The 12,660-nt window shown below is 42.0% G+C and overlaps 2 protein-coding genes across 5 annotated transcripts in view; one reads left to right on the plus strand and one right to left on the minus strand.

Annotated features, from left to right (window-relative positions):
• LOC131766946 (cyclic AMP-dependent transcription factor ATF-7) overlaps positions 1-12,660 on the minus strand; it is an 85,315-nt gene that overhangs the window by 9,604 nt on the left and 63,051 nt on the right. For all 4 annotated transcript variants that reach the window (XM_067009400.1, XM_059081778.2, XM_059081779.2 and 1 more), the window contains 5 exons: positions 7,361-7,479; positions 4,126-4,263; positions 2,026-2,183; positions 666-765; positions 21-134 (listed from right to left, as the gene is read on the minus strand). In XM_067009400.1, the coding sequence (XP_066865501.1) occupies positions 21-134; positions 666-765; positions 2,026-2,183; positions 4,126-4,263; positions 7,361-7,479 (629 nt within the window). The remainder of the gene's footprint in view (positions 1-20; positions 135-665; positions 766-2,025; positions 2,184-4,125; positions 4,264-7,360; positions 7,480-12,660) is intronic.
• On the plus strand, positions 7,973-9,999 carry LOC131766756 (potassium voltage-gated channel subfamily E member 3-like). Its single transcript, XM_059081441.2, has 2 exons — positions 7,973-8,002; positions 9,706-9,999. The coding sequence occupies exons 1-2, from the start codon at positions 7,973-7,975 to the stop codon at positions 9,997-9,999; spliced, it is 324 nt and encodes a 107-aa protein (XP_058937424.2).

Here is a 12,660-nt window from a genome sequence, read left to right on the forward strand (position 1 = left end):
CCGGGCTGGGATGTACTCACCATCTTGGCTTCTGATGGCATAGGGTGGCCAGAGGGAGAAATGGAACCACTGCTGTTAACTGGTGGGCCAGGGATACCAGGAATGTTGGGCACCATAGACATGGGTCTGGCCAGCTGGATCAAGAGAAGGAAGAAAAACCAGAAGGGAACATAATGCTATTAGTGGGGCAACAGCTTCCCCAAATGAAGTGCTTTTGAGATTGGCACATTAGGGCCTGTTCTATGCAACCTGCCCATAGGGCATGCAGAAACAGCCTGGGAAATACCATCCCCCATGGAGCACCACAGGATAGGGGATCTACTCCTTCAGTGCTATGACAATTTCTATGGGAAAGGGTGAGGCTGTATCTTGAGGAAAGTGGTGGGCAATTTGTGAGGTACTTAGTGCCAAGTGAAATCAACCAATCAGCAGGCTGGTAAAATCAATTCTTAGACCAGGAGCCAATTGTCCAGATGAGCCTTTGTCTAGTGTTCCATAGTGCTGGATTGGCAGAGGTTAGTGAAGAGTATGGGCAGGCTGCCATGTTCAACTACTACAGACCCGAGCCCACGTTTCCCTGGGACTCATGTGTGTTTATGAGCATTCAGGTGGAAGGGAGGGGTTAATGTCTTGGTAGGGTTGGCTGCCCCAACTTCAGAGCTCACCGATATAACAGAAGGCATCTGTACCGGAGGCCCTGGCAGCACAGGCATGGTCTGTCCATTAGCAAGATGCATGACGAGAGGGAGGGAGCCAGTGGGAGACCTAGAGGAAATATGAAGTGAAATGCTCATAATACAGACCCTTTTGCCAATGATCCTCCTCCTATAATTACAGCAGATTTCCCAGTCTTTTCTAGTAGCGTTGTAAAATCTTGGCACCCTCATGAAGGTGGATAAAGCAGGGAATGCTACTTACCTTACCTTATAGATGGAGAGAAATCGCAAGATCTTTACACCTTGCAAATTAAATGCACCACTGAATTCAAGTGGGTGGGAAGCTAATCCTATTAAGAGTTTAGAACAATTAAATAAACATCCCTACCACTGGCATGTATAAATTCTGTCTTGCCTTAGGCAAGGAATACTTCGACCAAAGCTGCCATTCTGCAAAGCTGAATTATGTCATATGATAGCCAAATCTGAGTAAGTTCCTCCTGTTCCTTTCCACATTTTGCTCTACTCTGTCTAAGAAAGAAGCCATCCCTTTGTATTTTTCTTAGTGGGTCTAGAGAACAATAAACTTTAAGAGGCTGAAGCCTGACAACAACCTCTTAACCCGTGGGTACCTGGGGACAGGATCTTAAGTCATCCCATTAGGAAATCTGTATGGGCCATGCTGGGAGTGAAGACAAAATTAGGAATAGCAAAGACCAAGAACCCTAACTGGGACTGAGGGGAACAACCAGACTTAAAAAAGATGACTTGGGGCTTCCCTGGTGGCGCAGTGGTTGAGAATCCACCTGCCGATGCAGGGGACACGGGTTCATGCCCTGGTCTGGGAAGATCCCACATGCTGTGGAGCGGCTGGGCCCGTGAGCCATGGCCGCTGAGCCTGCGTGTCCGGAGCCTGTGCTCCACAATAGGAGAGGCCACAACAGTGAGAGGCCTGCGTACCGCAAAAAAAAAAAAAAAAAAAAAAAAAAAGATGACTTAATGGGTTTCAGCACCTCATTCAGTAGTGCCTCCATAAACATCCATAAGATTGAGGCCAAGAACTAAATATATACTTCCCTGTGTGACCTCCACCACTATAATGAACTTCCTAAAGTTCTAAGGATTCTTCTTTTAGATCGAAGAAGTATTAAACCTCCAAATTAAGGCAGTACACCCCCAAATAAATTCTTGCTTGTCTCCTAAAAAGGTAAAGAAGATTCTGTTTATGGGGTGAAAAATTCATGTTGAGAGACAATCTCAGTGACTTGTTTTCCTTGAATATTCAGAAACAGTCTCTATTTAATCAAATAATTTCACACAGAGGAAAGACATTCAGGCTTCACTGTTTCTCCCTGCTCTCTTTACTTACCCCAGTTGCCTGTTGGATGGTGGAGCCTGTGTGATGACGGAGGTTGGGGAAGGAAGGGTTGGGTGAAGTGGATCATAGCCCAAGTGGAGAGGCAGGGAGCCAGGGCGTACGATGGTAGGTGTGGGCGTAGAGATCACAACAGGCTTTGGAGCAACATCCTGGGGAGAAGACACCAACAGATCACAAAATGCTTTAAGGGACTGCTTATAGGGAAATACATAGCTGGTAAAATCTAGTATAAATTTATTGGAAAGAGCACTTGGACTACTCATGTAAATCATGACCTGATTCCATCGTGATCATGGACCCATACCTCACTCACTCATTCAGTAGGAATGCTGAGTTAAGACTTTTTGGCTATCTCCCTTTCAGGGATGATGGCTATATGAATGAGATGACAGTTGGCAGATCACCTGAAATTTCTGTAGAAGCACTAGAGTACCATATAAATTCTAAGGAGTGTTATAATTATTTTTGGCAGGGGACCATGCCGTGCAGCATGTGGGATCTTACTTCCCCAACCAGGGATCTGCAGTGGAAGCGTGGAGTCTTAAAACACTGGACCGGGGCTTCCCTGGTGGCGCAGTGGTTGAGAGTCCGCCTGCCGATGCAGGGGACATGGGTTTGTGCCCCGGGCTGGGAAGAGTCCACATGCCGCGGAGCGGGTGGGCTCAAGTAAATAAAATAAAACCCAACTATTAAAAAATATATATATAAAACACTGGACCGCCCGGGAAGTCCCAGGAGTGTTATAATTTTTCATGATCTAGATACTCTCATTCTAAACTTGATGCTCAAGTATCCACTGATCTCTAATGGGAAGACAGGTATAAGACTGGTGATAAGGCAACCCAACTGGTCTTAACCCAACATCTCCTATAGACCCCTTAAAAAAAGGGCTACGGGGCTTCCCTGGTGGCACAGCGGTTGAGAGTTCGCCTGCCGATGCAGGGTACATGGGTTTGTGCCCTGGTCCGGGAGGATCCCACATGCCGCAGAGCAGCTGGGCCCGTGAGCCATGGCTGCTGGGCCTGCGCGTCTGGAGCCTGTGCTCCACAACGCGAGAGGCCACAGAGGTGAGAGGCCTGTGTACCGCATTAAAAAAAAAAAAAAAAAAAAAGGGCTACGGAAGTTTGAATAATGATCATATTGTGATAAAACAAACTGCTTCCCACTATTAAGCTGTAAGGACCTTAGATTGCCAGTGGTTATAGTGGCCCTGAAAACATCTCTAAACAGCGTCTAGTACCTGGCTGCTGATGAAAAGAGGAGGGGGGGTACAGTTGTAATGTTTATGGAGAGGGTAGTTTTGAGATGTTAGCAAACCAGTTTTGGAGGGAGGTAAGATGAGGTACAGATGCTCTATCCACAGTGGATATTAAAATTAATAACCACTGGTAGCACAGTAGAGACTGGAAGGAGGTAGGATGGGGCTTCTGAGGTTATGATGAAATTATCAAGGTGTTGGTTACATAAGCTGTAAACTTTGTGAAAATTCAGTAAGCTGTATACTTACAATTTATGTGCTTTTCTGTATGTGTGTCATGTTTCAATAAATTTATAAAAAATACTTCACAAAAAGTTTCCTTTAAAAAAAATAATAATCAGAATCCTGATAGATACTTCCTTTGAATCACTAGAAAACGTCCCTCTGGGAAGACTTTTTTCTAAATTGTTTAATGTTCAATTTATGAATTATGTGATTTTTCTTTTCCACTTATCAACTGAAGTAGTACAACATACATAAAATATGTTAATCTAAAGGATAAAATAAAACTAAATGACTTTTTATATATGTAACAAGTCTTGCTGATGGACATTTGGACTGCTTCCAGTTTTTTGACTATTATGAATACAACTGCTATGAACTTTCTTATATACTTCTTTTGGTGGACATATGCACTAATTTCTCTTCCATACAGACTTAGAAGTGGAGTTGCTGGGTCAGAGAATAGGTGTAATTTATATAAATCTTCTAAACAATTAACATTTATTTAAATATAATCAATCCTCCTGTATCACACAATATTTATACAACTAACACATCAAAACTTCATCTATCAATTAATGTTTGAGATGACTCTTTAGGTAGAGTTTTACCTTCTCCTTGAGTGGTGGGGAGCAGGGGCTAGAGGCAGGACTGTCAGGTGGGGATGAGTCTACCTCCACTGGCTCTTCTTCTTTGATTTTGATGTCTGGTGTAGAAGGCAGAGACATGTCAAGGGGCCCAGAAGCAGCCTGTTAAAAGAGAGAAATGAGCAGAGTTCAACACCATGATTCCCTTCAAGTTAAAGCCTTATCTTCCCAGTTAAAAGATGAGGGAATATACTTCTAAGAAGTTCAGTCCTTGGTCAAAGCACCAAACTGAATGTCAAAGAAATGTGGAGCCCAGGTTTTATGTACAACTCTGGCCAAATCCTTTAACTTCTCAGGGCTTCTGTTTCCCTCCTATAAAATGAAGTTATATCTGCCTCACCATGGGTGAACACTTATAAAAATTCCGAAAGGGGAAAAAAAAAAGCAACCTTAAAATGCATATAAAGGCCCTGAAAGGAGAAAATAAAAGAAGATGTCATTTATCCATGCAAATACTATATTATTTTTCAGGAAAGTACGATTCCTGAATCCAGTGCCTTCCTATTCCCAACCAGCTCCACTGACTACTAGAGAGCTGTGAACAATTTTTCTGCCAATCAGAATGACTAGGTTACCCAATTATCAAAAGCAAACCAAATCAAATTGGCTATTAAAGTACTGTCAACAAGACAGGAAATATCTTTTCTGGGGAACTCCCCCTGCTTGATGGTGTTCTCACCCCGAAATCTGGTGCTAGAGGCTAGAAGTTAGGAAGATGGGGTTTTGGGGTAACAAAGAAAGGAGAGGTTGATCATTTGATCAGTGAAAGAAATTAGAACTTGGTCCTAGGAGCAGGACTGGAGAAAACCAGAAGGGAAAGAGTACTTTTCTGGCAGTGGTGCAATCAACTCACAGAACTGTGGAGCCATAAGTGGCTTTGAAGAGAACAATAAACCATCTGAGATGACCCTGATACTGTGCCACAATAGGAGAGCTGGCACTGCAGTTCAGTTTCATGACAAAGTGGGTTCTTTGTTCTATTCTTCCCATATCCTAGGCTTCTTGGTGAAAGAGGAGCTTGTTTTTAATTTATCCCTTGCTATCTTAATCACTAGAAATCTTGGTATTTGAGCAAACTGAAGATAATCTAATGTCTACTACATGGTAATGTAGTGGTAATGGTTCTTTCTCTCCAATCTGATAAGGATGAGCAACAGCAAAGATAGTTTCATTTCTGCCCTCATTTTTTCAACACAGATGTCAGGTCCAGTTGGGCTAATTCTCAGATCCCTGAAGTCAGAGGGTGGTAGGAAGGAGAGGCCTCTAAGTAAATACAATCACAAGTTTAAAATCTGCTAGAGGAATCTCCTAGAAAAGCTGCGGTTCAGAAAAGTTTGGGGCTCATTAAACACTCCTGGAGACAATTTTCCACTGAGCCTGTGCTTCTCATCAAGTAGACGTGAAGACCACCCCTGACCCAGCAGGGAGAAACACTGAGAGATGCCCAATGAGTAGAGGCCTAACTATGAATGGCTTCCTGTGTCAAGTGAGCTAAAATGGAAGTGGAAAAGACTTGGAGCCTTAAAAAGAGATTAATTTTCTTGAATTTGCCTATAGTGAGTTTGGTTTAAAATCCTTCACATCCTGGTGGAAACAATTTGACTGATTTCTTTGTTTGCGGGGAGGGAGAAATGACAGGGGGGATGAAGTAAGGAAACTGTAAAATAAAATTATACCACATAGGTTGAAGCAACTGATTGATGAGGGACCTGGGTCGCTGAAGAAAAAGAATGACAAGCAGACTGGGGCTAGTTCTGCTGTTTAAAAGGAGAACTACAAATATATGCCACGGTGTTTCCCCAATTTCTTTTAGTTTGCGGGAGATAGCATGAAATGAAGATCACAGAAAAGCTATGGAACTTGGAAGGACCCCCAGTGATAAGAAAACTTCATTCTTATAATTTAAGATGGATGAAAAAATCATGCACAAACTCTCTTGATTTACCTGCTATCTCCCTCTTAAGAGGGAAAGAGCTCATCCTGGAAATTTTTTGTTATGTTTTGGCTTTCCTATATTCTGATGGGATTCCATGCCTCACTGTACCATGCAATTATGTGAGGTACATGTGTTAATGTATATATGTTTTGAGATATACTGGAATTTTTTTCTGAATTATTATGGAACACAGACATGATTTTACGTAGTGACTAATAACCCAGAATTCTAATTCTAAAGTAAACTTTGACCTTCTCAATTTTCTTTTTTTCCAAAACCCCTTATTCCATGGGAATTATTTTTCTTTGACTCTGCTTCTTGAACTATTTCCTCTGATCTTCCACACTAAAGGATTCTCTAGGGATCTTGAATATAAAGGTTAAAATCAGATTCACAGCACCTCAGAATCTGAAGTGATTCCAATATTTTAATCCTCTCTACAATATCTATACTAAGGTGACTACATATAATTGAACACACTTTGTGATAGCTTCCTATCCTGGTCCTATTTCTACCCCTGGGGCACAGAGAATATTAAGTTTAACCCCTCTTTTACATGAAAGCTCTTCAACTAGCAATGTTTGAAGACTGCAATTTTGTTCCAATAAAATTTCTTTTCCAAGCAAAATGTCCTCAGTTTCTTTAAATGTTCCCAAAGTGACCTAATTTCTAGTTCTTTCACCATCCTGGTTGATCTCCTTTGAAAGACTTTAAGAACATCCTTCCTTAAGCTTAATGTCTTGAATATTACTAGAGAGCTACTTGAAGGTAAGAGCGATATGCACTGAAACAAAGAAGAGTTGAAATTCAATAAATGTTTATTGATTGGCTGATTGAATAAAACAGTCCAGGTGAGAAGTCTGATTAGCTCAGAAAAAAGTGGGATTTAGCAAAAAAGATGTTATCTAACAAAATCTGAGTAATTTATAATCTTTTTTAACATCTTCAACATATTTAGAACAAAAATAATTTAAAAATAGATTACTGAACAATGCTCCACTGGAAGGGCAAGAAGACTGATTTTTGATGAAAATCCAACACTTGTGCTGATCCATCATCAGAACCACCTGATGACCTGAATGGCTGACTAGGATCTGAGAGTACTATCTGGTTCTACAGAACCAAGCCCATAATTTTGTGCTTTAACCAATTAAGCAAATTAATTAATTATTAATTTGCTTAATTATTAATTATCCCAGGGCACAATGAAAGTTGCCTAGATCTGAACACTACGAGTTTTTCAGCAAAAGTCCCATCTCTTGCCTTTTTTTCATCCTCATCTGCAGCTTTCTTGAATTCATGTTCAAAGGAGCTAGCTAGTTCATTGAAGAGCCCCACCTCTTCACAGTTCTTCAGGAATCTAGTCGGAGTAGGAGTTTGATCTGTAGACATGAAAAGAAAAGGAACCTCTATTTTAGTTTTGACTTGAAATTAAAACTTGAGAGCACATAGAGAACACATTTTTATTCTTCTATTTGGAGAGAATCTCTGTGTTCAGGCAAATTTGCTTTAATGGAGCTCTAGTAAGTAAAGACTGGTGTTAGACCACCAGAGGGTGTCTGTGCTGTGTTGCCTCAAGGCCAGCAGAGGGAAGTCAGAACAATGTTTTTGTGTGACTATCTGTGTAGCCACCTTTGTCCCAGAGGCTGGTTTCAGCTCCCTCACCCCCAAACAAAACAAAACCGCCCACCCAGGTGGAGCTGTGAAACCTCCAGATAAGAAAATCAAGTACAGTTAAGTGACATTTTCTCTTTACACTTACTCCCTGCTAGGTCTGAAGTGAGTAGGTATACACAGATGGACGTTAAAATCTGATGAGGAGAAGAAACTGAGATCAGATGGTTGAGTCTACTTGCTAAAGCTACCAAGTAAGAAATGGTGCCTTGTCTTTCAGTTGTCACTGAGGTAAGGGTCTATTACCTTCTGAAGGCATTCCAGGCAAATCTAGGGTCTGGGGAACAAGACAGCAAGATCATGAGCTAGAAAAGGAAACTGCAAACAATAGAGCTCATTTCATAGAGACCTGGGCCTGAGAGCAAATTCGAGAAACCAGGATATTTGGATTTAGATTTGCCAGCCAAAATATCCTCTCAGAGGCTGCACAAATCTTTCCTCAGCACAGTGCCTCTGCCCTTGGGAAGAGGAAGTCTCTTGGTAAGCCATGGGAACTATTTAAGCGAACTGAATTTTAGATTTGAGCTTCTATCTCCCCACCCAGTTTTACTAGTTTTTCTCTCTTAGGTCAGTTGAATCTTGTTCCCTGGTCCTAACTCTATTATGATAGTTTTCCTTGACATACTAATCACCTCAGGGATTCATCTCATACTCCAAACCACTAAGCTGAATGACAGGGATAGAACAATGTTTAAATGATATTTTAAGGAGTGAGACCTGGGGCTAAAATCGCTCCTTCTAGCATAATCAACTGGGAATAGTCCAGTGGGATTTTCCATGGAAACAACATAATTTTTTTTTATTTAAACAAAACCTCTTCTGAATCAGAAGAGTGTTTGGAAAAATTACCACTACCTCCCAAAATAGTTTTAAAAGGTTCTCTGGCAGCTTTGGTTGGCCAATGATAAAGCCACTTTCCCTCCATCTCTGGGTGAGTGGAGGTAATATTCCCTTACGCTTAGAGAGTACTTCAGTAAGGGCACATAAAAAAGTCACGACTCAAGTGGAACAGGACGGGGCAGCTAAGGGCATGGCTATGGCAGAAGAGGGTCTTTTGGATCTCTGGTCTGAGTCTCATATAAACTTTTCCCATTCATGAACAAATAGCCAAACAGCCAGAAAATGTATAAGAAAACCCTTAGCCTGCTCTGATGATTCCAAAGAAATCAACAGGTGTTTACTGAATACATTCTGTGTTTTGGTGCTATAAGCAAACACTTGTGTGTATATTTGGGGGAGGGGGAGAGATAGGAGTATAGGAGTCTGGGCCAAATATAAGACATGGTTCTTGCCATAGAGAACTAAGAGTATGTTTTCTAGTTGAGGAAATCAATTTATATATATAGTATCATAGTATACAAAAAATAGGTGCCATGTACAGTAGAGAATAAAATTGTTATAGAAACTAAATAAAGACAAATTAATGACAGCAGTTAGGAAAGGTTTCAAGAAGCGGGACTTGAGCTGGGCCTTTAAAGAATGGCTTCAGATGGTAGAGAAGAGAGGAGATTAGGGAGATAAGAGGAGTAAGTCAGGTGAAGGCACAGAGAGAGGCAGGGTATGGGCACCAATATATAGATGAGGATAAAAAGGTATGTCTATGTCAACTTACATCCCATGTTAGGGATGTAATGCATCTAAAGTTGGGTGGGGCGCATAGTGGAGGGGGCGCAGGCGGTGCTGAGCACAGGCTCTGAGCAGAGGGGCTGGCGGAGTGCTGGCTGGTGCAGTGTGGGGCACCCGTGAGCCCAGGGCGAGGTGTCCAATGAACAGATGGTGCCCCCGGGAGCCTTGCCGACTGGCAGGACTACAGAATGGTACCCCTAAATGGAGAGAGATTACAGGGCTGATCAGAGAGGATGAGAAACAAGGAAGGCTTCTGAAGGAGAGCATCCTCCGATTCTTCCCGCACCTGAATCCCTGTTGCTACGAAGACCACCAATGGGACTGAGACCTGGTATGAAAGCCTGCACAGTGTGTTGAAGGCTCTAAATGCCACTCTTCACAGCAACTTGCTCTGCCAGCCAGGGTCAGACAACCTCACTGAGGAGAGGCAGGCCAGCCTACCTGGCCGTGATGACAACTCCTACATGTACATTCTCTTCGTCATGTTCCTATTTGCTGCCACTGTGGGCAGCCTCATCCTGGGATACACCCGCTCCTGCAAAGTGGATAAGCGCAATGACACCTATCATGTATATATCAAGAACCAGGTGTCTATGCTCTGATGCTAAGAGCCCGGGGATGGCAGAAGATTAAGATTCCTGAGGATTATCTTGTGGGGCCCCCAGAACTCAGCTATGTGTTACATCAGGCCTCAGAGTCCTAGTCTGTAAGATCAACAAGAAACAGTGCTAAGGGAGGTCATTATTGGGGTAGGAGGAGAGGATCTGGCAGAACTAGGCCTTGTGGATAAGGATTTTTTTTCCAGCAAAGATAGACTTTACAGACAGTGGGAGCCCCCTGAACAAATATATAAATGTGGCAGGAACTCTCTGGTGGTCCAGGGGTTAGGACTCTGTGCTCTTACTGCCAAGGGCCTGGGTTCAATCCCTGGTCGGGGAACTGAAATCCCACAAGCCATGCAGTGTGGCAAAATTAAAAAAATAAAATTAAAAAAAATACATATATATAAAAGTGGCAACAGATGATGACAAATGAGTGTTCTAGTGGTTGGAGTGTTGGGGGCTAGGGGTTAGAGGAAGTTGTAGCAAGGGAAATGAGACAGGAAAATGCCCTGAGGACACATTTTTTGATGTGTTATCTTCAATGACCTGAGAAGCAGTGATGATTATTCCATAACACAGACAGGAAATCTAAGTTATGTTACTTATTTATATTTTTTCACATTTTATGTTTTTCAGCCCATTTAACATTTGTGATTTTACCCCCTGTGAGGGAAGCGGAGCAAGTGCCATTCTGCCCATTTGGGCCAAAGCAGTGCCATGATTGGAACCCAGGTTCTCTGGTCTCCTTGCCTAGTGCTTTGCAAGGCAAAGCACTGTGTGTTACCTAGGAGTGGATCTAGGCCTGAAACTTATATAATTCTGGGGGGCCCTCCTTAAGAAAAAGAATTTTAAAATATCTTATTTTTGCAAGTACTACAAAAACATATCACCATGTTAATACATTATTAGGGCCCCTCCTAAGATCTTAAGGAGGACCACGTGAGTACAGGGCCCTGACTGTTAAGCCTCATTAGCTGCATGGTTCCTATGCCCCTCCAGCCATGCCCCAGTGTCCTTCCCAGACCCATCTCCAGTCCTGGGGACTTCACTACCTCTAAGGCAGCCTCTAACATTTTGAATTAATTCTGTGAGAAATTTTCTGATATCAAGTTGAAATCTACTTCTAGAAGATTATTATCACACCTAGAAGATTATCATATTAAAAGAGGCAGGTACCTGATTCAGTGGAAAGAGAAACAGCCCTGATTCTTCTACCAGTGTGGTGTATAAACTGGCTAGATACTTAAAAATAAATAAATAAAATAAAGTTGGGTGGACACCATGGGGATAGGTTATAGAAAGCCTGAAAACCCAAATATAAATAGCCTTAAAGTAAGAGAAAACAGGAAGATAATGACAGATTCTGAGCAGAGAAGAATTTCAGGAAGTCTGGCTTTTCGACAGAATGAAAGGTGGATTAGAATGAGAGACGAATCAAGGAGGCCGGCTAGGAGACTATGGAGGAATTCAAGCACAGTGGCAGTGGATGGCAGGAAGAACAGAAAAGAATAGAACAGTCAGAATTTGAAGAAAGAATAAAACACCTCAAGGTTTTGATAATACTGCTATCAGTGAATAACAAAGGAGAGGAATTGGTTTAGGGCAGGGGTCCCCAACCCAGGAAGTGAGAGAACGAAGCTTCATCTGCTGCTCACCATCACTCCCATTTTACCACCTGAACCCTCCCCCTATCCCCCCACTCCCACCCTGCCCACGGTCCTAGGAAAAACTGTCTTCCATGAAACCGGTTCCTGGTGCCAAAAAGGTTGGGGACCGCTGGTTTAGGGGACAAGGAGTTTCCTAATTGACAGTCATTGACATGAAGATTTGAATGACAGAAAGACAGCCAAGTAAGCATTCAATAAGGCATTGAAATACATGTGAGATAATGAGGTCTTAATTTAGAGATACGAGAATCACCAGACTAGATAGGATAGCTGAAGTGTGCAATGGGGCGAACACTCCAAAACAGAATGGGAAGAATAACAGGAAAACATTTTATCTCCTTGGGATTGTCCTGTATCAATTTCTCTCCCCACTGCTGGAGGGCGGCATAGGCCTTTCCATGCATTTGGAATAACCTCTCCAACTTGATAACCTTGACCCAAATTTAACTCTTTCATAAACTTCTCCAATCAATTTCACTTAATAATAATTCTCTTTTTGATATTGTTTGTATTATTCATTTATACTTGACTGCAAATACTAAAAATGTTTTTCATATATACATGCCCTGACAATAAACTTAAGTATGTGTTGCCTACATATATGTTTACGTCCTCTCCACTCTTTCCGAGGACCTCCCCCAGGCTTTCTTAAGCATCATCAATGACAATGTCCCCAACTCGAGTCTTTTTCCAGGAATTACAATCCACAAGCTCCAGCAAAGTGCATGGTGCAACAGTAGATACTCAACAAATACTTGCTGAATTAATAAGGAACAGGAGATCTGTAGTGCAAGCCCCTTTCTTCATGTACAGAAGTATGGTAGGAGGTTCTCTCTTTCCTTCTCTTTGTCTCAGGCAGCACTTTGGCTAGTAGTACTTAGAGAAATTGTGCCTTACCTGAGTTATTAACTGATATAATACAATAATCACCAACTAAATCCCCCACTGGTTAAACATTGGGGTAAGCTTGCTTTAACTCAGGCTAAATCAGAAC

Source organism: Kogia breviceps, chromosome 12 (assembly GCF_026419965.1).
Source record: "Kogia breviceps isolate mKogBre1 chromosome 12, mKogBre1 haplotype 1, whole genome shotgun sequence".
Lineage (NCBI taxonomy): Eukaryota > Metazoa > Chordata > Mammalia > Artiodactyla > Physeteridae > Kogia > Kogia breviceps.

Coding starts and splice junctions, on each gene's coding strand:
- LOC131766756 (XM_059081441.2), top strand. CDS start 7,973: ATGGTGCCTTGTCTTTCAGTTGTCACTGAG. Junction 8,003..9,705: donor GTCTTTCAGTTGTCACTGAG/GTAAGGGTCTAT, acceptor GTTGCTACGAAG/ACCACCAATGGGACTGAGAC.